This window comes from Ochotona curzoniae, unplaced genomic scaffold (genome assembly GCF_017591425.1).
Source record: "Ochotona curzoniae isolate NIBS_2020 unplaced genomic scaffold, NIBS_Ocur_1.0 contig_2723, whole genome shotgun sequence".
NCBI lineage: Eukaryota > Metazoa > Chordata > Mammalia > Lagomorpha > Ochotonidae > Ochotona > Ochotona curzoniae.
In genome coordinates this window covers 17,323,463-17,350,641 of record NW_024465573.1, presented here as the reverse complement: position 1 = coordinate 17,350,641, position 27,179 = coordinate 17,323,463, and the positions used below count along the sequence as shown (strand labels likewise).

General features: G+C 41.3%; 1 protein-coding gene across 4 annotated transcripts in view; it reads right to left on the bottom strand.

Moving 5' to 3' along the window:
• Positions 1-1,287: 1,287 nt before the first annotated feature.
• The window catches only part of ZC3H12C (zinc finger CCCH-type containing 12C), a 70,313-nt gene continuing 44,421 nt past the window's right edge, over positions 1,288-27,179 (bottom strand). For all 4 annotated transcript variants that reach the window (XM_040976905.1, XM_040976903.1, XM_040976902.1 and 1 more), the window contains exons 3-6: positions 13,452-13,591; positions 9,553-9,787; positions 7,291-7,397; positions 1,288-5,720 (exon numbers count right to left, since the gene is read on the bottom strand). In XM_040976905.1, coding sequence (XP_040832839.1) covers positions 4,327-5,720; positions 7,291-7,397; positions 9,553-9,787; positions 13,452-13,591 — 1,876 coding nt within the window. In that variant the 3' untranslated portion in view covers positions 1,288-4,326. The remainder of the gene's footprint in view (positions 5,721-7,290; positions 7,398-9,552; positions 9,788-13,451; positions 13,592-27,179) is intronic.

Sequence of the window (27,179 nt, the reverse complement as noted above, 5' to 3'; positions counted from 1 at the left end):
TTGAAGGGCAGTAACAGAGGTTTTCCATGAGTGTCAAGTGAAACACAATGATTACTTCTCATATTAATACTCATCAGAGTTTACTCCTTAATGTTGTCCTTTCAGGGCAGAGATCATGGCCAAACGTGGCCTGCTGCGCATTTCTGTAAAAAAAGTTTTATTGGAACACAGCCATGCATATTCATTTACATGCTGTTTGTGGCTGCCTTTATGCTGGAGGGGCAGAGGTGACCACAGTACTCAAAATCTGAACGAGTCACTGGAATACACTTCACAGAGAAAGCCGGTCAACACTTGCCTTAGGGGAGACGCGGACAATGGCAGATAATATTTATTTTTTTCCTATTTCTGACTCTGCACTTTCTTCAAATGCACCTTGTGTCATACAGCTTTTTATACATCTTGTCTATTGAACACATCTTGTAAATACAACATCACAGGTGCATGTTCAGCTTTAGTTTACTTGGAACATAAGCCAATCTGTAGCCATGATGTGTTTGAATTCTGTTAGCTCAGGAGTTGTCTGGGACTTAGACAATAATAAAGACGAAGGAGCCATGCTCCTAGCCAGAACATCGTACATTTTTATTTTATACTGACTAAGGAAGTTGGATGGTAAGAAGAATAACAACAGCAACAACAAAAAAAGTATTTACTTTAGAGTAAATGACGTAAGTCAGGAGAAAACAGCTTAAAAGTTTTACACATACACACACACACACACACACACACACACACACATACACACACCAGCCATTCTCCCATACAACACAAACTAAGACCTACAACATAAAGCATATTTGTTTTATAAATATATTACTGTATATATACACATAGATACATTCATAAAAGGTAAGTTAAATAATTATTTATATAATCAACACAACTTTGTGTGTATTTTAAAACTGCAGTCCTATTAAAATTACCAAATTAATTTTTAAAAAATACCAGGAATAAAACCAGTGAATAGTTACTTTCCATTTAAATGGTTCTAAATCTTATCATTGGTCATGCAGACCTCAGGCTTGGCTAACACTACTGAAAGAAACACAGTTCAATCCGGGAAAAGTCAGCCATCAACAATATTCTCTTTTCCCCAGTTTTAATGCTTTATAACAATTATGTGTGTGTGTATAGATATATAAAACATTTCTTTAGTTTTATACACATTTTCAAAGCTGAATTTTTGTGAAAGCAAAAGATTCACGTTTCCACTAGTATCAAATATTTTATAACAGTGGGCATGTCTTTCCTTGTTTAGTCAATGACAGGCTCTGTTAGGAAACAAGGATTATACAAATGAGATGAAAAGTTTCTGTATCACATGAAAGACAGGTGCAAATACAAAAGACCAGTATTTGGCCATTGGGTACTGTTCCCTCTGGACTAAGAAATACAGACTAGGGACTGCTGATCACAGTGAAAACTCCAGTCCCCTGTCCACCAATCAGGGGCAGAATATTTCAGACTAAGTCATTTTTTTCTTCTATAGGTTGATCACTTCTGGCAAGTTCATGACTTATTAGCACATCTTTTTCTCTCTTTCTGGTTACATTTTTGGTTTTTGTTTTAGCAAATCTGATCAAGAGGGATTAGTGAGAAAGTATTGGCTAAAATGCAGGTCTGTGATCAGCTAGGATCTTAATCTAATGCTGAATTGGTTTTTATTTACTGCTTTGATAAAAACAAGACAAAAAGCAATTAGAAAAAAACAGAACATATTATCCCCCTGACCACAAGAAAACCACTCTTGATGAGTGCACAGTGAATGACACTGAAGGGTCTGAGAGTGGGTTAGCTCAGTGCTAGTCACCTGGTTTGTGTGGCAGTAGGGGCTAGGACTGTTCAAGAAAGATGGTGACAGTCTATTAAAAATATGAGAAAGTCAAATTAAAAGCATCACATCCATGTCTTCTTACATGCCTTTCAAACAAATTTAGTAAGGTTTGGTAGAATCTTCAAATAATTTAAACGTTAGAAGGAAGAAAATGGAAGTCAAACCTACACATACAATTAAAAAGCGATTTCATACGAAAAAGAAGAAAGTCTCAGAAAAATAACTACAAAGGTACTACATATTTGTAACCCGATTTATTTGTAACCCTAGTTTTGGCACTTGTTTAGCCTCTACTTTAAACCTGTTCTACAGATAGTGACCAAGAGACTCAAGTGGAACAGTTTCAGAACGAGTGAGTAGGGTCGCTCTGGACAGACACCACTCAGAATGGTTGGGTGGCATCACCTGTCTTACTGCAGGGGACAGATGAGTGCCACATTCACTGCAAACACAACAGCAATAATTGTGTAGAACACCACTTTCCTGAATTAAGTTTGCTGAACACGGTTCAGATTATTGGATATGTCAATATGCACAATGCCTTTTAGAAGCATTTACTGTATACCCAAATCCTACTTCATGCAACACACAGTGTCACACAAGTAGTGAAAATGTTATCCTAGTCAAAGGTGCTTGGACGTTATTTTCAGGCAGCATTTTACCTTTATTTTAAGTTCACACTAGATAAGTTTTAGGAGAAAGAAAAATGCCAATAAATTTATTCAACATTTTAATATATTATATAAAACTAAGACAGACACTTGTATTTACCTAAATTGTTACTTTTATTTTCTACCCTATTCTAAATCTCAATTTCACTTTAAAAATTTATATTTCAATAAGCGATAAAATGTTGCCCAAAAGTCTAATCATAGTTACACATTTGTGTTTTAACTAGATCTACAAATCAAAATAGCTCTTATAGTTAAAAAGATACAATTTGTATCAACAGTAAAAGGTACTTTCTGGTTTTTCAGGGTTTCACTTCAAACTGTAACAGTTAGAATCATCCCAGGGACCGCACAGAATCATCCCAGGGACCGGGGCCTTCAGGCAGACAGTGGAAACAGAGCTGAATGTGTCTATTACCACCACGTCATGTCTCTCTCACAACTGTCTGCCACTGATGGCAAAACCTGTCTTCTAGAACCTGCGTGAAAGCACTCACTGCCGGCAAAGCCCATGACTCTGAAACCAGAAATCTCCCTTACTAATACTAGAACAGACTTGAGTCTGGATCTAAAACTACACTATTTGTGGCAAGAATCTGGCCTTAATAATATAACAGGTCCCCCCCCCCCAAAAAAAAAAAAACCTACCTTCAGGAAAATGGAAAATATACAGTATCTTACAAAAAAAATTAAGTTACCATTTACAACTTCTTCATCACCGTTTCTATAGTGCAGTTATCAATAAAGGTTGCATATCCTCAACACAGAAATTCACTCAGGCCAGTCTTGATAAATAGCAGGAAAGCTAAAGAGTATATTAAATATAAAAGTTGCATTGAGAATAATTAGATTCATTAAAAATAGGCCAGTACTGTAAAAGGGTTATTTTATCCAGTATTATTGTGCCCCCAAACAAAAAGACATACATATTGAAAATACAGGCTAAGGAAAACCTAGGAATCCCATTCCATTGCTACTGTCTAGAAGCACAGTAGAGCTGGGTAACAAAGCTCTGACCTGTACAGTGACGGCTTTTGCCTTATTCATGTAAAAAAAAGGGGGAACAATTTTTTTCATTGATTGCAACTGTTTTCTTTTTAAATCTTATTAAATTAACTAGTTTCTTAACAGAAAATAACTCAAACAAAAACGAAAAGTGCCATACTGAAACTCATTCTAATATATGTGTGTGTGTGTATATATATACATATATATATATACTGTTGCCAATTTCAACATAAATTGGTAACTTACACTTTGTTTAAAATATAAAGTCAGTGCTGTAGTATATCTTTGTCTCTATAAATTATGATCATAGCACAAAGAAACCCACTTTCCCCAAAGAAAAATAACTTAAAAAGCTGTAAAAGATTCTAATTAAGCTTGGCTTAAAAAACCAGTTTGCTAGGTCTAGTCAAATGTTGCACATTCTGAAGATATCGTAATTGCTTGCAATTGATAGTTAAACTCCCAGTTAATAAAACATGAAACAAGGATAAAAAGTGCTGCATATAAACCCCTGATGCACCAAAGATTAATATCAAAGATCACAGATACATCTATTAAATCAAACTGGAAAAACTTCCAGCCAAGGATATAGTTTTAAAAAGCAAATGTTAAAAAAAGCTTGAATGTAAAACAATCTGTGATATTTCCACTGTGTGGGGCTATAATACAGATTCCATGATACAGTATTTCACATAAATGGATACTACATGACCTCCTCGCTGGGAAGATCACATGTGCTATTGTAGCAAACCTCCCTCAGCATTTAAGCTGAACAAAAAACTACTAAACACCACAAAGATGCATCAGCTTTCAATAACCCATTTGGGATTTCTCCACTAAAATGGCTGCGGCGAGCTGCTGGGCGTCGGTCATGTGAGGATTCCTTTTCATGACGATTCTCACAAGCTCAGGTGGGAAGATGTTGCACAGGTTGATGTAGATCTTCTCCCGGCTGTCTTGGTACCTCGGAGGATCCTGTGGCATCGCACAGTATGGCACTCGCCAGGTCTGCTCCTGCTGTTCGGGTAGGCTCTGGAAGGTGAACTGCTCATAGCACGGCTGTGTGGAGTTATCCGGCAAGGAGTAAGTCTGCCGATACCCATACGCCTCCATCCCGTAACCGGGCCTCTCCCAGCTGCCCAGCCCTTCCTGGCGGGAATAAAGCTTCCTCTGTCTGGAAGGAGAGCTGTCGTAGAGTCGAGAGTCTGAAATGCTGTCGATCCTCGTGGCTACGAGGGACCTGCCGAGGTGGGGTGCCTTAGAGTGTGTTGAACTTGGCGGGGAGGGGTAGTCGCCAGGGCAGCTGGAGCGGGCCCCCACAGCCGGGTGCTGCAGATGCATAGCCAAGTGCGCAAGAGGAGGCTTGTGATGGAACTTTGGTTCTTCATGACTGTAACTTTGCACTCTGGTTAAGGGATCGTGGAAATTCTGCAGGAAGGGCTGGGAATTAAGGCGGCTGTGAGGGTGCATGTGCTGACACTTCAGATTCTCTTCCAGCTGTGGGTCAGGAGAACTGACGTAGGAGCGGTCGTTGTAGCCCACGTAGGAGTCACTGCTCCCACAACTCATGCTCCCTTCACTGCTGTCAGAGGCTACAGAATTTATCCTGTAATCCGTGTCTAATGAGAACCGCCTTTCAGGACTTCGTGGGCCTGAGATGCTCAGATTTGAATATGCGTTCATCATGGAATAATACCCGATGTCAACTGGCGAGTCACATTTTGGATACTGTTCATAAGGCATTGGCGTTCCATGATTTTTGGTTGCCATCATCATTGGAGGATATTGTCCCTGTGGTCTTTGATCCTGAGGTGGGAAATGAACTCCAGATGGAAGGCCATTGCTTAAAGATGTAGTGCTTTGGGGTTTTGCCGTAGAAGTAGCCGGTATACTAACTAAGGAAGGTACAGACCTGGTTTCCAGTTTGTTTTTGGTGGGAAGCTTTTCTTCTAGGTCTTGGTAGACTTGAGTCCTTATGCTTGGATCTGATTGCCTCTTGGGGGCACCTCGTTTGACATCACAAGCGCTGTCAGCCTTAGTGCTGCAAGGGACACTGTTGCTTTTCACCAGTCCTCCTTCGTTGGCAGTTTTGGCCACTGTGTTTCTAGACATGGCTCGAAGTTCGTCAGCCACTGAGCGCTGAGGCTGACTGCCCCTCTCGGGATGGTAGTATTTGCACTTGTGTCCATAGGTGCACTTCTTTCCTATAAAGGGTAAGATTAATTAGGCAAAGGGACATCCAATCAGATGCTGAAAATCCAAGGCAGCCCTGCTATTTTAACCTTAAAAGAGATAAGGTCGGGCCCGGCACAGTGGCCTAGCAGCTAAGGTCCTCGCCTTGAAGACCCACTGGGATCCCATATGGGAACCGGTTTTAATCCTGGCAGCTCTACTTCCCATTCAGCTCCTTATTGTGGCCTGGGAAAGAAGTTGAGGATGGCCTAGCGACTTGGGACCCTGCACCTGCATGGGAGACCTGGAGGAGGTTCCTGACAACTGGCTTCAGATTGGCACAACACTGGCTGTTGCGCTCACTTGGGGAGTGAATCATCGGATGGAAAATCTTCCTCTCTGTCTCTCCTGCTCTCAGTATATCTGCCTTTCCAATAAAAATAAATAAATATTTTTTTAAAAAAAGAGATAAAGTCAGGAGAGGACAGGTGCTCAGTTTTCCTGATTCTTATCAATATCTGTACAGAGCCTGGCGTGGTAGCCTAGTGGCTAAACCTTGCCTTGCATGCACCAGGATCCCATATGGGTACTGGTTTGTATCCCAGCTGCTCCACTTATCAACCAGCTCCCTACATGTGGCCTGGAAAAGCAGTCAAGGACGGCCCAAAGCCTTGGGACCCTGCACCCACATGGGAGACCTGGAAGAAGTGTCTGGCTTTGGATCTACTCAGCTCTGGCTGTTGTACCCACTTGGGAAGTGAACCAGTGGATGGAAATCTTTCTCTCTGTCTCTCCTCTATGTAAATCTCATACTCCAATAAAAAACCAAAATTAAATCTTTAAAAAAAAAGCAGTACAGAAGTTGGTGGAAGACAAATAATCACCGACAGAGTTTTGGGCTAATATTCCACTTTCTCAAATCATACCTGGCTCTTCCATCTTGATAGGACTTAATAATCGATAGGAAATTCTGCTTTGAAGGGAAGCATATACCACCATGATAGAATAAACACCATGATCGCCAGACTGTAGCTAGATGTAAGAACTACAGTCTTTTATGCACCTGAAAACTAACTTCATGTAGGATTAACTGAGTTTTTCGAACCGTGTTTCAATTTGGGCAATACGCTTACATTGAATCCACTACTAACAATAACTCTCTCTTGGCTAACATTTTCTTAAATTTGATTATAATAAAAAGAACCACATTCTATGTCATGTAAAATTTTTAGTGTTGGCCTGGTATAATGGCTCAACTATCTTTTCCTCCCCTTACAAAATGCCAGGATCCCATATGAACACCAGGTTGGATCCTGGCTGCTCCATTTCCCATCCAGCTCCCTGCTTGTGGCCTGGGAAAACAGCCGAGGACGGCCCGAGGCCTTGGGATCCTGCTCCCACGTGGGACACCCAGAAACACCTGGCTCCTCGCCTCAGATTGGCTCAGCTCTGGCTGTTGCGGCCATTTGGGGAGTGAACCAGTGGATGGAAGATCTTTCTGTCTCTCCTTCTCTGTCAATCTGCCTTTCCAATAAAAAGTAAATAAATCTTCAGTAACACTGTATGTGAAGGTATCTATGATATATCCATAGAAAAAGGTACCGTATGGACAGGGCTGCTTTTTGTGTTCAGGAACAATTGGTTTCTTCCTCAGGAAATTATCCAGGCTTGGGCCATGTCTGCCAAGAGGGTCATCTGGGGGCATGAACCTGCCAAGGAGATGATAAAAAATGGTTTGTAATTCTAACAATACAATACACAGATTTGTTTGCTCTGACGTTATTTTTCCGAAATTTTAATCCCAGTGTTTTGAGTTGACATTTACAGAATAAGAAAATGAGTGTATGAAGTTTTCTTTTCTTAATGAAAACAAAATGTTTCAATCTGAACTTGTATTTGTTTTAATTCAGCCATGTTTCCAGTCTAACATGTAGTAATTAATTCTTTTCCTCGGATTTTGTAAGGATTTTTGAAAACAATTGCAATGGCATTTTAAGAGAGCTTCACAAATATTAATCTTGTAAAGTCAAAGCAAACAGGAGGGGAATGAGCAGCTGCGGAAGAGGGCAGGAGGCAGGACGCCATGGGAAGAGGAGCCTTGGCAAGCGCTAATTACTGGTCAGACACTTTACACACACCGTTCCACGTCATCCTAACTATAATCCCAGCAAGCAGCTCCATTTTAGAGTGTTATTTTTCCAATTTAGGTTCAGGTGAGTAAATTCTTTTTAACTAATGTACATGGTACATCAAGAGTCTATTATAAGTAACTCCAAAATCTATTCTCTTCTAAATTGCACAATGTGCATCTCAACTGGGGGTTGTGGGGAATAAACCTTACACAGGCAAACTTATTATTCTGGAGTGACTGCTCAATGAGTGGAGGAAAGAATTCATGGCATGCCTAACCAAATGAAAGTAAGAGTAGAGAATGCTACCACTTTAACATGCCATTGTTCATATCTGAAATGAACACAAGCATTATAAAATGTGAAGAATGTAAATACCGTATGAGCTCATGCGGTGTTTATCCAGCAAATAAAGTGCTTATTCTCAAAGTAATATGGCAACATTAAAGGTAAGACAATAGAAGATAAAGTCACTCTAGTTCATAATTTCAAATCATTTTTTCATGTGTATGTTGGATTTGTCATTGTCCACATTGTTACCACATTCAGTTTTAATTAAATTCTATCATATGCTTTTTTTAACATGAAATTTTTTTTGTATTTCTTAATAGCTTTTAAAATAAAACATTCTGAACAACAGAATAATATTCCAGCAAGAGTTGATTTCTCTGTTGTATAGTTGGTTGCCTTTGGATCCCTGCGATCATAAGCAGTATAGCAATGAACATATCTGGTGTTTCTTTTTTTCTTCATTTTAGATCCTAAGAATTGAGAGGGCCCATTGTGGTGGCCTAGTGGCTAAAGTCCTCGTTTGAATGTGCCAAGATCCCATATGGGCACCAGTTCTAATCTTGGCCTGGGAAAGAAGTTGAGGACAGCCCAGAGCTTTGGGACCCTGCACCAGTGTGGGAGACCCAGAAGAGCTTCTGGCTCCTGGCTTCGGATCGGCTCAGCTCCAGCCATTGTGGTCACTTGGGGAGTGAATCACTGGACGGAAGATCTTCCTCTCTGTCTCTCTTCCTCCCTACATATAACTTTGTAATAATAATAATAATAACGAATTGAGTTTACTGGGTTGAGAGGGTATGCATACTTTTGAAGGCTGTGCTAATTAATGTGTGCTAACCTGCACATCAATTTACATGCATCTTTAACAGTATAAGGAGTGTTGTGAAGTTCATATGTGATAAAAATATATTCTTTTTAGAGTTGGTTTACATTTTTGATTGACCACAGTTGCACTTTTTCTACATATTTATACCTGCATTTACTTCTCATGAGAAATGTTTATTTATGTCAATTTGTTCAATTGTGACTACAGACTAAAACTGACAAACCCAACTTTAAAAATTCTGTCTTTTGTAGGCTACCAGTGCTGTAATTTTGAGCCATGGTTTCTTGGGGCGCAGATGGGAATTCCCCCTCTGTCAGCCTTGCCAGGTTCTTAGAGGAAGTCTCAACAGAACCGTGCCTCACAGGCTCTGTTAGTGATGGGCAGGGCAGGGCAGGGCAGGGCAGGGCAGGGCAGGGCCTAGCTCTCCCACTGGGCCTCCTGTGGCATGGTTTTATAGTTTGCGACTGCTGCTGAAAATCTGTGTGGAAGCTGACCTCAGGAGCCTGTCTTCAGAGCTGCGTTAAGTAGTAAAAGCGGGAGGATTCCACAGCAGTTGCCAGGGGCAGCGAGGCTTTCAGGGAAGCCACCTCGCTAGTGGGTTGAGGAAACGGCTTTACTTACTTGTCATTGACAAAGGAATACATCAATAATCGCTCGTCTATGAACTTCTTCCATTCTGGTTTCTCGTTAGCCAAATCCCTGTAGTTATCATTGGACACAATGATACCGTCTGACTCAAAGGCCAGCTTCACGATGAACCTGTCGTCATAGCACACCACGCGTCTCCCCTGCACCCGCCGGGACGGGGTAAACACTAGGATCTTCTCCTTTTCTAGTTTACGTAAAACTTCCTGATCTGCCAAAACAGCAACAGTCAGACTTTAGAAATAAATACAAACATATCAAGTATGGTGATTTTCATACAACCGTTTTGTGAACTGGAATGCATATAATCATTTAATTAGGGATTATGCTTTACCGTTCATAGAAATAGCATGATTTGCTATTCCCAATATTTTTCATTAAGAATTTCAGTCGTAAGAACTTTAAGTCTAGTTAAAAGGCATAATAACACTTAAATATGAGCAAATTCTGATTCTCATTGAATAGAGCTTTTGCATAAGAGCTGGAGCCACCAGCACAAGCATGGTGACCAGCTTCCTCCCCATCCTTTCTGGAAGGGCCCTCCAACCACGCAGCTGTGCATGTACAGGTGTGAACAACAAGTCCTTAACCTCCAAAGTCCGTGTGTTTGAAAACTCTTCTATTATTTTTGAAAGGGAAAGAGGGAGGGAGAGAGGAAAAGAGAGAGGGTTAGAGAGGAGAAAGAGGAAGAAAAGACGGGGAGGAAAAGAGACAGAAAATGCTCCCCATCTGTTGGTTCATATCCCAAATGTCCATAGTGGTCTAGTTTGGGTTGGGGCTGTGCTCAGGAATCAGCAGCTCAGTCGAGGTTTCCCACACAGCCATCACCTCCTGCCTCCCAGGCTCTGTGTCACTGAGGAACTAGAACCAAGATTTGGAGCTGGGTTTAGAACCCAGGCACGCTAATGTGAGAGGTGGGAATCTTAAATGCTGAACCAAATGTCTGCTCCCTTTTTTAAAAAAAAGTATTTTCTGATTTTTTTTTTTTAAATTCACAAATGTGATGGTAAAAGAGCCTGGAAGGAAATAATAGAGACAATCAAGGTAGCAAAGGGAAATTTTTAAAAAAGATGTATACTTTCATTTGAAAGAGCTGTATAGAGAAGGGGCAAGACAAAACGATCCTCCAACCACTGGCTCACTCCCCAGGGGACAGCAACAGCCAGGCTGATTCAGGCCGGGAGCTTCATTCACATCTCCCACGTGGGTAGCAGGGATGCAAGCGTTTGAGTCATCTTCAGTTGCTTTTCATTGGCAATTAGCAGGGAGTTGGGTAGGAAGTAGGGCATCTGGGCCTCGAACCAGCATCCATATGGGATGCCAGAATCCCAGGCAGTAACTTTACTTGCTAAGTCACAGTAATTTTGGGGGGAAACAAATCTTAAAATATAAGAAGTTAAGAGAATAGATCAATGAGGCCAGATGTGTTGCTAGGGACTTGGCTATTAACTGTTTTGTGCTGCTTCCTATGCAACAGGTGTGACAACTAGCTCTATTTTATTAAGAGAAATTCTGTCTTGGGGCTGGTGATTGGCCTAGTAGTGAGGTTGCTGGTTCAGATGCCCACATTCTGCATCAGAGTACTTGTGCTCAGTTGCTGCTCCTGGCTCCTGATTCCAGTCTCCTGCTGTCATGGACCCCGAGAGGCAGCAAACGGTGGCTCAAGAGCCAGGGTTCCAGCAACCCACAAGGAAGACCTAGACTGAATTCCTGGTTCCTAGCCTTAGCTCCCTGGCTGTTGTGAAGATCTGGTGGAGTAAACCAATGGAAAGAAGCTCTTTCACTTTGCCTCTCTGCCTCTTTGCATCTCTTCAAGAGACAACTGCTATGTCCACTCGGTGGTGCATGCCATGCTCGGTGTCACGGGCAGCAGAGATGAAGAGTGGTCTGTCCTGAGACAGGTCAGTCTCGGCGCAGCGGACAGACAGGTCAGCCAGAAAGCAGGAATGTAGATGCCTTCACAGAAGCACAGCAGAGCGCATAGGAGGAGGGGATGAAGAGTGACATGAGCCTGCTCTAACACTGGCAGCTAGGTTTTACGGCATTCCTGACAACTAGGTTCGGGAAGACTGGAACCTTAGTTTAGAAAAGAGAAGGGCAACAGAAAGAAACGTGGGCATTAAAACCTAAAAAAGAAAAAAAAAAAAAAGAAAAAAATCATAGATAAATCTCAGGTGCTACTGCGTTCCACATCAGGCAGTCATAAACGCTGCTGACAGGTCATGGGGAGAAACACGCGTTAGCAAGTGTCCAGAGTCCCCAGCAGTATGTCTGCCAGTAGCCTCTTCTTAAACACTGTGCTCTTCTACTTCATGTTAACAGATGCACGTAACAGTTGATCTTTCAAAAAAAAATCCAGAGAAACCCAACATGAAATCCAAAGCCCAGGCCCACGTAGAGTCTTTGGCACATAAGGATTACCTGATGTGTTTCCCTGATGGGCACTGGCAGGGCAGACATCACATCTCATTCATCCTTGTACCCATCAGCACCCAGCCAGCACATGAGGTGTGTCAGTAGTTGTTCAATGTCCGTGAAGTGGGAGCAGGCACAGTTTACTAAGAGACCATGCTCACAGCTAAGCCACCGCACGGTATCATCCCTGAGACTGTTTACTCCTCCATGGTATGTCTTGAACGTCACTGAAAAGAGGGGAGGAGCCAGTGTGTCTGCCTCATGGGGATTATTGGCTTAGCTTGCATTTCTTCAGCAGCTGGTAAAGTTGGACTGACACTAGTTAGCATCATGTGCAAACAACTTTAACTTAAAAAGATGTACTCAGCATAGTTGCTAATTCACTAAATCTCTCCTCCTTGGCACCGTGCCTCATATATAGCTACAGCCTGTGAGATATTTGTTAAACGAATGGGAAAAGTGCTAGACTGGATCTAAGACTGACAACTTTTAAGATTTTTTTTGTTTCTGCTTTTATAGCAGGTTTCTACTACTGGATTACTCAGTTTATCAGGTATTGTCTGGAAGAGGGCTTTCATCAAGAAAATCATTCAGAGCTGGTGCTGTGGTGCAGTGGCTTATGGTGCTGCTGGCATTGCCAGCATCCCGGATGGGCACTGCTTTGAGTCCTGGTGGATGCACTTCCAATCCAGGTCCTGGGAAAGCACCCGGGAGAGCAGCAGAAATGGCCCAAGTGCTTGGGCTCCTGCACTCATGTGGGGAGACTCTTGGCTCTTGCCTGTGGCTGGGCCTGGCTCAGCCATTTGGTAAGTGAACTAGGCGATAATGGAAGCTCTCTGTCTCTAACAGTGCCTTTCAAATAATTAAAATAATTATTTAAAAAGAAAGAAAATAATTATTAGCCTGGGGTAGTTCTATCATTTTGCAAAGGAAACTGTACAGGGACACACTCTGGAGACCCAGAAGGATGGTACTTTAAAACCAAACCCAGCTACCCCTTGCACTCTGTCCTTCCTGGCCCCGCCTCTTGCTTTGCCAACCCTTTCATGCTCAGGAAGCTTTCATTTACATACGATTTTGATTAGTGTACCTAATGCTAATTTTATACAGCACATGAGAAAACTGAGGTCTAAAGAAGTTCAGTGTCTTGCTCTAATACTGGCAAAGCCAGAATTTGAATCTAGGTACCCTGCTAGTTGACTGTGCGTGTTACAATTTTCCAAAGTCTGAAGTCAAAATTTCCACACAGCTGAAGAGCAAAAACAAAACGACATGAAGCAAGGGCTGGCATTTGGTTAACAAAATCAGATTTTCGAAATTTGAAAATAACTTGAATGTCCCACCCAAGCGAATGTGAGAGTTACACTGAGCAGACAGAAACAAGGCATCTGAGTACCAACATCTGCTTGAGCCTAACACGGGAGGCAGTGCGAAGCGCCTCTGGTCCCGAGCGGGCTCACCTGTGATGAGAGCATCAGGCCGGGACTGCTCTTTCCTCCACGCAGGCACAAACACTGTGATATCCTTGTGGCCTCTCTCCAAAAACCAATCCACCGCCAATTTTATTCCTCGGCAGGAAAACACTTCTTTGTTTCCATGGCTGAAAGATTGTTTTAGAATACTTAAAACACAACAAAACTTAAATTCAATTTAATTAAAATATGTAAACAGAAATGATCACATAATCACAAACAGTAATACAGGATTTCAATGTAAGATGTGGTTGTATAGGGCAGAGAAACAGTAAGATGACTTAAAATCAAGATCTGTGACAAAGAGAAATTAAATTTGGATGATCACTGTATGCAGAATAATGAAAACTGAGTTTTCAAATGAAAAGCTGTACAGGTGAATTAGTCAAGAAGTATTAGTTCTTTTTGATTAGGACACGGGGTGTTCCCTGCTGCTCTAGTGGTTAGGATTCGGTGCTCTCGAAAGGACAGGGGAAATGCAAAGTGCTTTCACCTCAGAAAGGATAATTTCAGTCAAAGGTAATGTTGTCATATAGAAAAATACCCATAAAAGGAGTGGGGTGGAATACTTGTGAGTTTCTGAAAACTTTTCTCCCTCAAGAGGTTTTATGGGTACATTTCATTTAGTGACTCAGCAACATGCAAAGTTAAACCAAACAGCACACAATTAAAAGGGAAACACGTTCACAAGGCTTAATCTCATACAAGCAACACTTTCCAAATCCCACAATGAGAAGCCACCTTGCTTCTGTTCAAACAAGATTGTGTTGGACGAGAATTAATGATGACAAAAGGGCATTCAAGATTGGATTAGCAGTCTCAGGCTCTCAAAGAAAATATCCAACTAGGAGTGCAGGTGTTCAGTAAGCATTTATCTAGTAGGTGCTCCCGCACCCCCAACCTGGGTACACTTGATCCTAAGAAGTTAAAAATAACACTCACTCCAGTCTTTTCAAAGAAAAGGCTTCCTGCTTTGAATGCAATTAGCTATCTTCACTTAATGGTGGAGCTCTGTTTTTTATAGGTATTTTTACTTCCTAAGAGAGCTCAATGAAAGAATGCTTTGTTAACTTCTGGCATAAATCAAACATTAGGTATCTGGAAATACTGCTCTAGGGGGTCTCTGGGAAGCTCTAGAATGGTCTAATACAGGATTAGACCTTTTTGATATGAAATGGAAACTGATCCACTTGCTTTACAGATGTGGAAGACTACAGGTGCAAACACAGAGCTTGCTGATGGTTTAACAGGCCTGCCTTAACAGTCCAGGGAAATGTGAGATGTGAAACCAAATGCACTGGTCGGTGCAGAGAACATGATAAGGGAAGGGAGAGTCTGAGGCCACATTCTCTACATCACAAGGGATACTTGGAAGACTTCACAAGAAAGACTGAAATTTACTTAGTCATATGATAACCTATAGAAAATGATGCTGGCTCTTGAGAGAACATCATCTTACATCAACAATTCTTAAATACTTAAGAATTCAATTTGTGAAAAACCTTACTATGCTGTTACTCGGTATTAAGGCTAAGAAACTGACCAACTTAGGGTTTTCCTAGAAAACTAGCAATATTCGATATTCCAAGAGTTAAGCATTTAATTACTTCTGGTTCTAAACACAGGCCTACATAAATTCTGGTTTGGGCAACAATAATGTTTACTTGCTCCAGAAATAGAAGTCCCCACCCACCAATTAAAGAACCTTCATGAAAAGTGTGTAAACACAGATCCTTTACAGTCATCAACAGTGTTCTGCCAACTCTAGAGATACCAAACAGGATATTGGCCCCGGCGATTGCCATCATTCAGGCTGCCCTTAGCCTCCTACCCTCTCCTGCAGCACACCCGAGAGGGAGAAAACAGGCCTGAGGACGGGAAGTGACACGCCGAGTGTGAGCAGGCTCAGCTCCTAAACCGATAGATCTATATTGATTGCCAGCCTTGTTCCCGGAGGGAAAAATCATCCCCATCTATTTTAATAACTGAAGCCAAAGTGGTCTATTATGTGCAACTGAACATATCCTAACTGCAATGGGAAGCATACCATAAACCAAAAGAAAATTGACACTGCTGTATCAATACCAGCAGTAAGAACATTTTAAGGCTAAAACATTATCAGAGACAAAAAAAAAAAAAGTTATCACATTATAGTAAAAATAACAACCCACAAGGAGCTAAGAATAATTCTGAACTCTGTCTTCCTAACAGCAAGATGAAATATCTCAGGATTACAAGAAGAAATGAATACATGTTTGGTCCTAACAATTGACAGATGGAGAAAGTCTGTAATAAGGAGACAGACAGACAAGTGCAACAATCACATATGACCTTGGTATAAGGGATATACACAAATAACATAAATTCTGGAGAATATTATAAAAGAAAAAGTCTGAGTTCACTCTCCAGATAGCTGTAAAGGTCAGCACTGGGTCAGGCCAAAGTCAGAAGCCAGGAGTTTCATCCAGGTCTCTCAGGTGGGTGGCAGGGACCCATACACTCTTGTAATCTTCTGTTAGTTCTCTTGATCATTGACAGAAAGCTGGGTCAAAAGTGCAGCAGCTGGGACATGAACTGGTGCTAATATGGGATGCCAGCACTGTAAGCAGCAGCTTAATGCACTCTGCCAGTCTGGTCCCTTCCTGTTGTTTTTTTTCCCCAGGCACTAGTAGGGATCTGGGTCAGAGATGTAGTATCCAGGATGTAAACTGGGCATCCACGTGGGAGGCCCAGCAACACAGGTGGTAGCTTTACCCACTACACCAGCATAACAGACCCACACTATCTCTTTTTAAAAGCACACAATCGAATGTCATCAAGGACAAGGTAGACTGAACTGAGCACATGAAAGTTATTTACACAAAAGACTCAATAATAAAAAGTCACAGGTTGGGAGAAGATTTTTCGACATATAGGAACATCAAAAGGTTAGTGTCCAAAATATATTAGGTATTCTTATATCAAAATAGGTACCAGGTTTTTTTTTTAAAGGCAAAAAGATCTGAATAGTCAATTCATAAAAGAAACTCAAATGACCAATAAATATATGAAAAGATGCTCCCTAGCAGGGAATGCAAATTAAAGGCAAAATGAGACACTATTTCACACTCATCAGATTGGTAAAAATAAAGTCTGCAAACACCAGATGTTGCCAAGAATGTGTTAAAGTGGGAACTCAGACGTTACAGGTGGGAGTGTAAATTGGTGTAACTATTTGGGAAATCTGTTTGTCATATTTTATGAAGTTGAAGCATGCTTTTTCTGAAACACTGCAATTCCACATCCAGGTATAGTAAAACCCCGCATTAATCTTTTTAAAAGATCTATTCTTATTAATTTCTTACTTGAAAAGGCAGAGTTACAGAGAGAGTGAGTAAGAGCAAAATCTTGCATCTGCTGATTTGCTATCCACATGGTCACAATGACCAGACTGGACTGGTCTGAAAGCAGGAGCTAGGACTTTTCTTCCAGGTCTCCCATTTGGGTGCAGGGACCCACTTGGGCCATCCTCCGCTGCCTTCCCAGGCCATTAGCAGAGAGCTGGATCTGAAGTGGGGCCATCGGGACTGGAACTGGCACCTACAAAGGATGCTGACACTGCTCATGGTGGTTAGCTTGCAACACCATGGTGCCAGCCCCACCCACAATAATTTTAAGTTAAATTTAGTATAATTACCAATTAGGTTTTCATCCTCTCCCAAAATTTAGGCTTCAAAAGGGGGCAGGATAATGCACCATCGTGTATAGTAAGAGCCAGAGGCAAGGGGAGGTGTGTGGGGTAGACTTCTAATCTGGCCAAGAATATTAACTAGGAAAACTCCTGCAATAGAGTGACTGCTGTTGTCTTTGAAGTTTCTGTCAGTCATCAAGATTCAGGCTCATCCCTAGGAATAGTTAAGGCTGAGCAAATAATCACAGGTTGCTCTTATCTGAAGTTGCAATTTAACACTAGGAGGGATATTAGGAGGCTGAGCTTTGACCTTCCTGAAGCCCACAGGGATGTGACCAATCACAGTCCTAGTTACAGTCTCCAGAGTGAGTCATAAAACCAGTGTCACCTGATAAAGAATTAAGAAAACTAGGACATTGGGTTGTGTGCACTGCAGCTGCTAACAAACGTTAACTCTCTGCTGACAGCTTCGATTCCAGTGAAGAAGGTTCGTCATCATCCCAGAGCACGGATGTGCTTTCCATCAAATCAGCTGACTATAACGACCAACGTTCCTTTGGCTCTCAATTTCTCTTTTATTCTAACAATCTGGCAATGAGGAGGTTGGTACCCCTAAAGCAAGGCTTCTGCTGGTTGAATTCACCGGGTCTGTGCTGACTTTTCACTGGGTAAGAGGTCTGACTTCATTAGAATGTCTCCTCCTGGCCACTTGTGCTCGTTGGGATTGGGTTCACGGGGAAACTCCCAAACTCTCATGGGGAATTTGGAGGTATTCAAATTTTGAGCAAAACGGGTAATATGAGCTTGAAGACTCCCTCTGATTCACTGCTGATTATAATAATAGAAAAATAGGAGAAGCCCACAATGTTGTCCGTAGATCTCTTTCTTAACGATAAAAGACTTATTTTATTCAGCCATGTTTGGAATAGGTAGACTTCTAAAAATCCTGCTTTGTAATGGTCAGAGGAAGGTTCTTTTGAAGCAAACCGATGGGTTCAGGAAGATTCTTAGAAAAATCTTACTCAGGATAAAAGGATTATTCATGTCTCTGGCTCTCAGAAAATCAGAGAATAAGCCAGTCAGCCCTTGGCCCTTCTCTGTTGCTGCTCCTTCTGTTACTTCTTCAGTCCTTTCAGTTTCAGTCTGGGACTAGGGAATGTGGCAATGCATGCATGGTTCCTGATGTCCTCAACATCTGGGAACCACTTCCCCTTGCAGGGAGGAGAGGTGCCATCTTCATCAGAATATTCTAACATGGTTTCTCCATCACTCTTTTAAACTGGACAAATCAAAATGCAGTTGGAGAAGCAGAAACGACAAACAGGAAGGAACAAGGAGTTGGAGAACTTGGATAAAAGGGGAAACAAAACCAAAGGCGTCAGGTCACTAAACAGCAAAATGAGACCAAACTACAATGCCATTTTCATCTCTATGTGGGAAGAAATTGGCCCTATCCTCTTGGAACTCTTAGGACTCAATTAAAAAAAATATTTATTTATTTGAAAGGCAGCATTAATGAGAGAGAGGGGGAAAGACAGATCTCCTGTTTGCTGATTCACTTTCCAGATGGCTACAATCCCAGGTGCTAGGCCAGCCCAAAGCCAGGTGCCAGGAGCTTCACTCAGGTCTCCCATGTCGGTGACAGGGGTCAATCACTTGATCTATCTCCCAATGCCTTCCCAGGCCATTAGCAGGGAGCTGGATTGAAAGTGGAGCATCCAGGACTTGAATCGGTGTCCCATTGGATGCTGGCATTGTAGGCTGCTGAGCCACAAAAGTGCAAGCCACCAGATGTGTTTTATAAGAGATCCAGGACTATCATGTAGATCACATGGAGTAAGAATGCTTATATTCCTGTTTGCAGCAGATGTTATCTGTCTTAAGAGATGTTTTTCAGTGTTCTGGAAAGATCTGCAACAATCTGCTATGCTATAGGGAATGGCTTAAACTGCTGCCTGCAATGGCAGCAGCACGTGTGGATGCCGGCTGGAGTCCTGGTGACTCTATTTCCGAGAGAAGTACTTTAGCTGCCTGCTAAAGTACCTGGGAAAGCAGCAGAAGACAGCAAGTGCTTGGGCAGCTGTGATTAGGATGAAACTCTTGACTCCTGGCTTCTGCTTGGACCAGACCTGGCCATTACAAGCGATTTGGGGAGTCAACCCAGAGGATGGAAACTCTCTCCTCTCCCACTCATCCTATTACTCTGTCTTTGAAACTAGTAACATAAATCTTAAAAAAAAAAATCATCCATGCAGCATGCCATTTACTTATGGCCCTGTGCCTGAGGATGTAAGTTGGCTGCTTCATGGAAGGTTGCGTGAAACTTCTGGCTGACGTCACTTGACTGATGAAACAGATACTAACGGACAAACGATAGCCATCTGCCACCTTCCTGTGCCCGGAAGGGCTTGCGGAGGTAGCAGGAAGCTCACCAGCCATCATCCCCAACAACCTGGCTGCTTCCCAGGCCTCGGAAATGTCCATGAGTGGCCCCTGAGGCACTGCTGATGGAGTCTTGGAGGTTTTCCTGCAGGAGGAGATCAGAGAGAAGCTGCAAAGCTGGCTTCATTAGTGGTTCACCACTGCCAGGGGGAGGCAAGGATGGAAGTACAACTTTACTCCTGTCTACTTGTCTGCAGCCATAAGTAAAAAATATTTGCAAGGTAAGGGAAGACAAAATCCTCACATAGTGGAAAGACCAATTTAGTTTTGGGGGGGAAAGTGGAGAAAGATAAAGGAGACAAGAGGAAACTAAAAACTGTAGTGTTATCTACCCTATTCGAATTATTCACAATTGTAGCAAACCCTTTCTTGAGCCACCAGCAAACAAGAGAAGCCAAACCAATATCTCACCGTGTATGAAGCTAAGATACTGGGAAGAGGAATGCTGGAAGATGGCAAGGAAGATGCAATCGATACAAGCCAATTATGAAGCTTTACAACTTCCCCCAGGAGGTTCCTTCGCTGAAGAAATAGGGCAGGAAATAACTGCCTGGTTGTGAAAACCTTGATCAGCACAGACACAACAGCGGCACCTCGGTGCAAGGACGAGGAGAATCTCATGCTTGCTTTTCCTGCCTTTGTTTTTCCTGTCTTTTCCTGTCTTTTGTTTGTGAGTACTTGCAACCATACATTTTGCAGTTTCTAATGCCCTTTCCTGCCTCACTCTGGCCTGGAAGAACAAGTTGTGAGTTCCTCTGGATGCTCTTCTAAATGCTCTTTCTCTTCTGAGAGTTTTGAGCACACCCTCCACCCCAGTCCTTCTGAGCAGGGATACTTTCTCCAAGTTTCACATACATGCAACTCTATGATCTAGAAAACTGGAAACCAAGAGGAACTCACATGAATACCAACTGCTCTGACATATGAATATATTCTTCATTAGATTTTCACCAGCATGACTTTATACTAACATGTAACTTTGTGTTATATATCTAATAAGATTATCTTTAATCTTCTATGTATACTACCATGATATATCTGAAAAGCACATACATTTTGCTCTTCTGTTTTCAACAGATGGGCAAAATTCTACAAAAAGTCAAAATAATATGTTTGTATACTTGCTTGTCAATGCCATACACTATCTGTCTATGACGGTTGCTAGAATATAACAGAGAATTTTGTAATGCAGAGAGAAATTCAGGCAACTACCTACTTTAATGTAATATTTCTTACTTTGAGACCTAGAAAAGGAGAATCGTGGGTCAACTACTCCATCTGCCATATCTAGAAAACCTAATTTCACTTACCACATTTTCTTCAGTTATCTATCAGTTAGTCAATCCATATGCTAACCACAGCACAGGAAGGGTTATTGCACGGCTATAACTGCTATCTTCCAGTGTCAGACACGAAAAATAACTAAAAAACAGAGAGAAACCCCTAAAAGGGAATGAAGGTATTTGTTAAAGGAGACTGCTCTTTTTAATACTTTCTATAGCATTGGTTAAAAAAAAAAAAAAGCCGACTCTTGTCAATTAACTTTCAAATTCATCAACTTTGATTTTGTCAGTCTGCACATAACAGTTTCAAAAAATCTTGGAAATCACAGGCTATTTTTTTAATTTCCTTCTTCATATTCTAAAATTAATCTAAGTGTAATATTTATTACAGTTTCATAATATCAAAAACCTAATTGTAACTGCTATACCTAGAATGTTACATTTTAGCATTTCTACTAAAAAGCTCTTTCCAGGAACAGACCAACACAGCGACAAAAACACTGTCCTTATGATTAGACATAAGTTTCAAACCTTTCTTGGCCATTGTTCTATGTGGTGTTGGTATACTCTTGTTTTGAGCCATGATTTCTCATAATTAGAATGGGAATCACCCCACTGAACTCGGTGGTATAACACAAGAAAACCGAGCAGCAGTGCTTTGCAGAGACCTTCAACCAACACTAGCTCCTTTTCTTTCTCACATCCCTAGTCTAAATGTTTCAAAATTGGAAAATAAAAACAACACCAACAACATGCATACTTGCAAAACTGGAAGACTAAACCATGTTTATAAACTTCTATGAGGCTTTAATGTCTCATAAGAATAAACCACCTGTCCTGGTAAGGGTATCAGTTGGCCCAATGTCAGCGGATGAAAGGAAGAAGTATATATAAATCACAAGGTAACTTTCGGAAACTGGAACACTGTACACTTCAATCCTCAATACTGAATCTTTCACGTTTAGACACAGTTAGCTTAGTTATATTAGAAAATCTCATTATGGTAGGATGTATTCGATGATAATCACAGAGTAAATGTAATAGTAATGAATATTTTCTGAACATTAAATTATTAATATGAAATCCAGAAGCTTGTCAAATATTTGATGAACTTTTAAAAAAATTTTTCCTTAATTTTTTAGGCTTGATTATATGTAACCACGATGGACACTTGGAAATAATTTCAGTTTTAAAGAATTCTTTCATAAAAATGCCACCAGTAATCTCTTCACCAATGCATTTTTTTCAATAATCAATGACTGTCAGAAAAAATAATTTTACATATATCTTAAGTCCCTTTGGCTGAAAGAAAAGCAATTGGCCATCACCTCCTGGACAAAAATATGGAAATAAAAAGGTGTACTTTCTATCCCTGTAGACCAATTAAATCTCCTATCATAGTGGAGAAGCTACAAAAAAATTCTATGTTGCTGGCTCATGGGCATCTGGAATTTTTCTTTTGCACTGAAGACTCAATTTAAAAAATCACTCTGGGGGCTGGTGTAGTGGCCTAACAGGCTAATCCTCCATCTACCAGCACTAGTATTTCCCATGGGTGCTGATTTGTGTCCTGGCTGCTCTACTTCTGCTCCAGCTCCCTGCTAATGGCCTGGGAAAGCAGTGGAGGATAGCTTAGGCCATGGACCCCTGCACCAATATGGGAGCTCCTGGCTCCTAGCTTCAGACCAACCCAGCTCCGGCTGTTTCAGGTATTTTGGGTGTGAATCAACAGATTGAAGAACTGACTTTTCAAGTAAAACATATAAATCTCTTTTAAAGATATTTATTTTTATTTGAAAGTCAGATAAACAGGGAAGAGGAAATACACAGGAAGATCTTCTGTCCGCTGATTCAACTCCCCCAGGGACCATGATAGCCAGAGCTGAGCTGATCCAAAGCCAGGAGCAAGGAGCTTCTTCCAGATCCCCCATGCAGCTGCAGGGTCCCAAAGCTCAGGGCTTTCCTTGACTGCTTTCCCAGGCCACAAGCTGGAAGCTGGATGGGAAACAGGGCTGTTGGGATTAGAACCGGTGCCCTTGTGGGATCCTTTTGTGCAAGGTGAGGATCTTAGCTGCTAGGTTACTGCGCTGGGCACAAATAAATAAATGTTTAAAAAAATTTTAAATCACGTTGAAGATAGCATCCCAGGCTTGCTGGCAGGAAGCCAGACAGAAGCAGAAGGAAGATTTGATCGTAGGTCCTCCAGTCTGGGGTGAGTGCATCCCCAGCAGTGGCCTAAGCTGTTGTACTAAAATGGAAGCCCCTCTGTTTCTGAACACATTAGTAATGGTAGCTAGGTAAAGATCTGTGATCAGTTTATTTATATGCAACAGGTTCACTACAGTTGCTTTTAGCTAGCTAAAGGTTTAGAAAGCACATCTGAACTAACAGGAAACATTCATCGCTCCTCGTTCTAGCTTGGTCCTACCACACTCGTTGTGTGTTTGGAGAGGGAACTAGTGATATGATTTGAGATAAATTATATTTTATATGCCACTCTTCCCTGCATTAAATTCATTTGGTGCTTAGCAGACATAATGCAAACACAGACTCTATGCGCCAAGAGTGGTTCATCTGACATTTTTAATAAGCAAACATATTTATTCTAATACTCTGCATAGACGTGTACCAATAAGGCCTACTCAGCAGCCAGGCTATTGCATTTAATGCTATAAACTAACCAAGACTGGAGATTTTCAAGGAGAGATAAAGGAACCATTTCAAAGAGAAGACTGGTGGGTCGGGTTTTGTTCCAAAGCTTAGCAGGAGAACTTAGGCTAACTGGACATCTGGATTTTTCGTATTCTCCATCTTACTTTCTCTAAGTTTCAGAAGAAGCTGATATAGAATATGCAGTTTAGTTAATTTTAGTGACGTCACACTGGGTCAAGGACATACACTGAAGAAATCAAATACTCGGAGGAATGAAATGGCTCTGACATCAGCTTACAGCCTCAACCCTAATGGTTCACAGGATTGTGCTTAGTGACACAAGTCATCTGAACCTCAAATCACAGTGAAACTTAAAAAGCAAAAGGCATTGCGTTCATGAAAGGAAATAGATGAGTTTCTTTGACTGGATACATGCGGATGGAAACTCGTTCTATACCACATTGGTAAGCTGTACCAAGTTTAACACACTCACAGATTTTGAAGAACTGGGAAGGTACTGGGAGGAGTCAGAAATCCTGGCATCGCACGAACTCCACCTCTGCATTGTGATTACACTAACCGCGCGTCACTTCTACAGGACAGATTTCACAGCCTGCATACATTACCGAGCATCCGTCCTGTGGAGGAAGGAGGCTGTCCACATGCTGACTGACCAATCTGCTACATTACAGATTTTCTTTTTCTTTCTTTTAAAAGATTTATTTATTTTATTGGAAAGTCAGATAGACAGAGAGGAAGATCTTTCGTCTGTTGATTCACTACCCAATCAGCTGCAATGCCCAGAGCTGAGCTGAGGCAAAGCCAGGAGCCTCCTTCCGGGTTTCCCACTCGGGGGCAGGGTCCCAAGGCTCCGGAGCTCCTCAACTGTTTTCCCAGGTCGTCAGAAGGAAGGTGGAAGGGAAGCGGGGCCTCCAGGACCCGAACCGGTGCCCATATGGGATCCTGTTGCGTGCTAGGCAAGGACTTTAGCCACTAGGCTATTGAGCTGGGCCCACATATTCACTTTTTAAAGATTTATTTACTTACTTATTTTATTGAAATATTCACAGACAGGAGAGACAGGAAGATCTCTGTCTGCTGAATCACTTCCCAAGTAGCCATGACAGCCGGAGCTGAGCCAATTTGAAGCCAGGAGCCCAGAGTTTCTTCCAGGTCTCCCACGCGGGTGTAGGGGCCCAAGGCTTTGGGCTGTCCTCAACCACTTTCCTAGGTTACAAGCAGGGAACTAGATGGGAAATGAGGATTCTGTGATACAAACTGGCAGCCATATCGGATCCCAGCATGTGCAATGCGAGGACTTTAGCTGCTAGGCTACTGTGCTGGGCTCTTTTTTCTCTTTCTTTCTTTTGAAAGAATCAAAATTGCTTCATTCTCTTGTCAGGAATTGTTAGTCTAGATTCTGCAAATGTAAATTCTATTGTGTTTCATATTTCAGAAACCAAGCATTTCTAAAATTGTATATGCAAGTTTAGGGCTTCCTCAAAACTTCTTTTCCTGTCTCAGTTCACGTATATACCTCCTTTTGGTTTCTGTAACTAACAGTGAAGTAGCTGTCATAAAAATGCTAAACTATGGCTTTGTGGGGTAGCCTAATTCCTTAGGTTCTCGCTCTGCACGCACCAGGATCCCATATGGGCACTGAGATCCTACATGGGTGCCAGTTTGTGTCCCGGCAGCTCCACTCCCTGTCCAGCTCCCTGCTCGTGGTCTGGGGAAGCAGTTGTGAATGGCTCAAAGTCTTGGGACCCTGTATCTGTGTGGAAGTCCCCGAAGAAGCTCCTGGCTCCTGGCTTCAGATTGGCTCAGCTCTGGCTGTTGCGGCCACTTAGGGAGTGAACCAGCGGATGGAAGGTACTTCCTTCTGTAAATCTGCTTTTCCAATAAAAAAATACATAAATCATGAAAAAAAACTTGTAAACTAAGTTCCTGGTATTTTTCTGTGAATTTTTGGTGAACTACTCATTCCACAAGCTTACTCAAAGTTTTTATCATGGTGGTGGCACATTTTTCCAAAGGCTATTGATAGGCTAAAAGAAAAAGCCTGCTTCTTCTCAAGTAAACATGGGAGCCTGGGCTATATGTTTTGGGGGAAATTTTGGAGTTTGCCCAGCTGCAAGAGCCTGTCTCATTTATGACCTGGTAGAAATGACATTGTTAACACTGGTGCTTTAAATTTGACGTCAAATTTAAAATATACCCATAGGTTATAAGAATAGAATGGAGTGTTAAATTGCTATGCCCAATAAATGTTGCAAAACTAAGTTTAACTGTTGAATGAAAAGTTGAGATAACTAAGTTTTCATTAATTTTTTCTCCTATATTCTGGATTCAGAGTTAGCTTTTGAAGATATTGATTCCTTAATGTAATAATGACTATAATTTAATGAATGCCTATTATATGCCAAACAAGTGGCATTGATTATCTTAAAAAGGAAGCCTGCAAATAAGAATTTCTATTTTTACAGTTTGAAAACAGAGGCAGGAAAGTCTAAAGAGGTCACTCAGAATCAGAAATGTAGTATACAGAGAATGAAATATACTTTTTTTTAAAAAAAGTGTGGTAGTATCAACAACGATGCTGTTGCTTTCCTACTTAAACTTCCATTTGAAGACTCATTTTTATTAATTCTGTGGTTAATACATAAATGAAAGCAAAATGTATTCACCATATAGATAATAAAATAGCATTTTTGTTCTTAACCAACCTCACATTTATTATAATATTTCATATATGAATTTATTACATAAAATAGATTTGCTAAGTTTATCATGAGTAGAAAACTAACCTCAAAAGTAAAAGGAGATGACATTTCTCCAACATGGAAGGAGTGAAATCTTCCTGCATCGAGATTTTTGGATCTGAAGTAGATATGCATTTTTAAGTGATTTTGCTATTTTAGACAGTCTTATAAATGGCAGAATGGAAAAGTTCACTATAAATTTTCATGAGCCCTGGCATGGAACATTTTATTGTGACTGACAGTATAATGTTGCTATAATAAAAATTCCTGTCAACTTCATCTCTCCTGAAATGCCTGAAGCTTTGCAGTTCAAGTGTCAGATTAAAATCTGTGATGGAGAGAAGGAACGAATCTCTATGTCCCCTCTTTACAACAAGTGAAGTGAGATGGTGCCAGCTTCATGTGGAATTTGTTTTCAAGAAGTTTGTTTCCATAATTATAAGGATGAGTTCCTGATGTTTTAATGATGCCCTCTATTTGTGTGTGTGTGTGTGAACTTTTCCTGGGGACTGTTACTACCCAAGTCAGACGAACAGACTCAGAGATTTATGTAAATTCTCAGTTATCTAAATATTTCCACTGGGAACTAGGTTTCACAATATGAGTTAGTGTGAGGCTGACCTGAATATGACATCATTTATCTAAATGACATTCAGCTTAAAAATTCATTTCTGCAGGCTCCATGTTTGAGGTCTCAAGCTGGGAGTTTTCCAAAAGATTTGTTCCTGCCCATGTGTTTCCTTCCCATGCCAAATGTGTTCACACCTTTCTTGTCTCCTACTTGGTATTTCTGCTTCAGAAATTACACGCCTCCCACAGGACTGCTCTCTTCCTGCTCTGTGCAGGCCCCTCCTCCTCCCCCTTCAGCTTACATAGCTTCATTCTTAAACACAAAGTTAAACAAAGT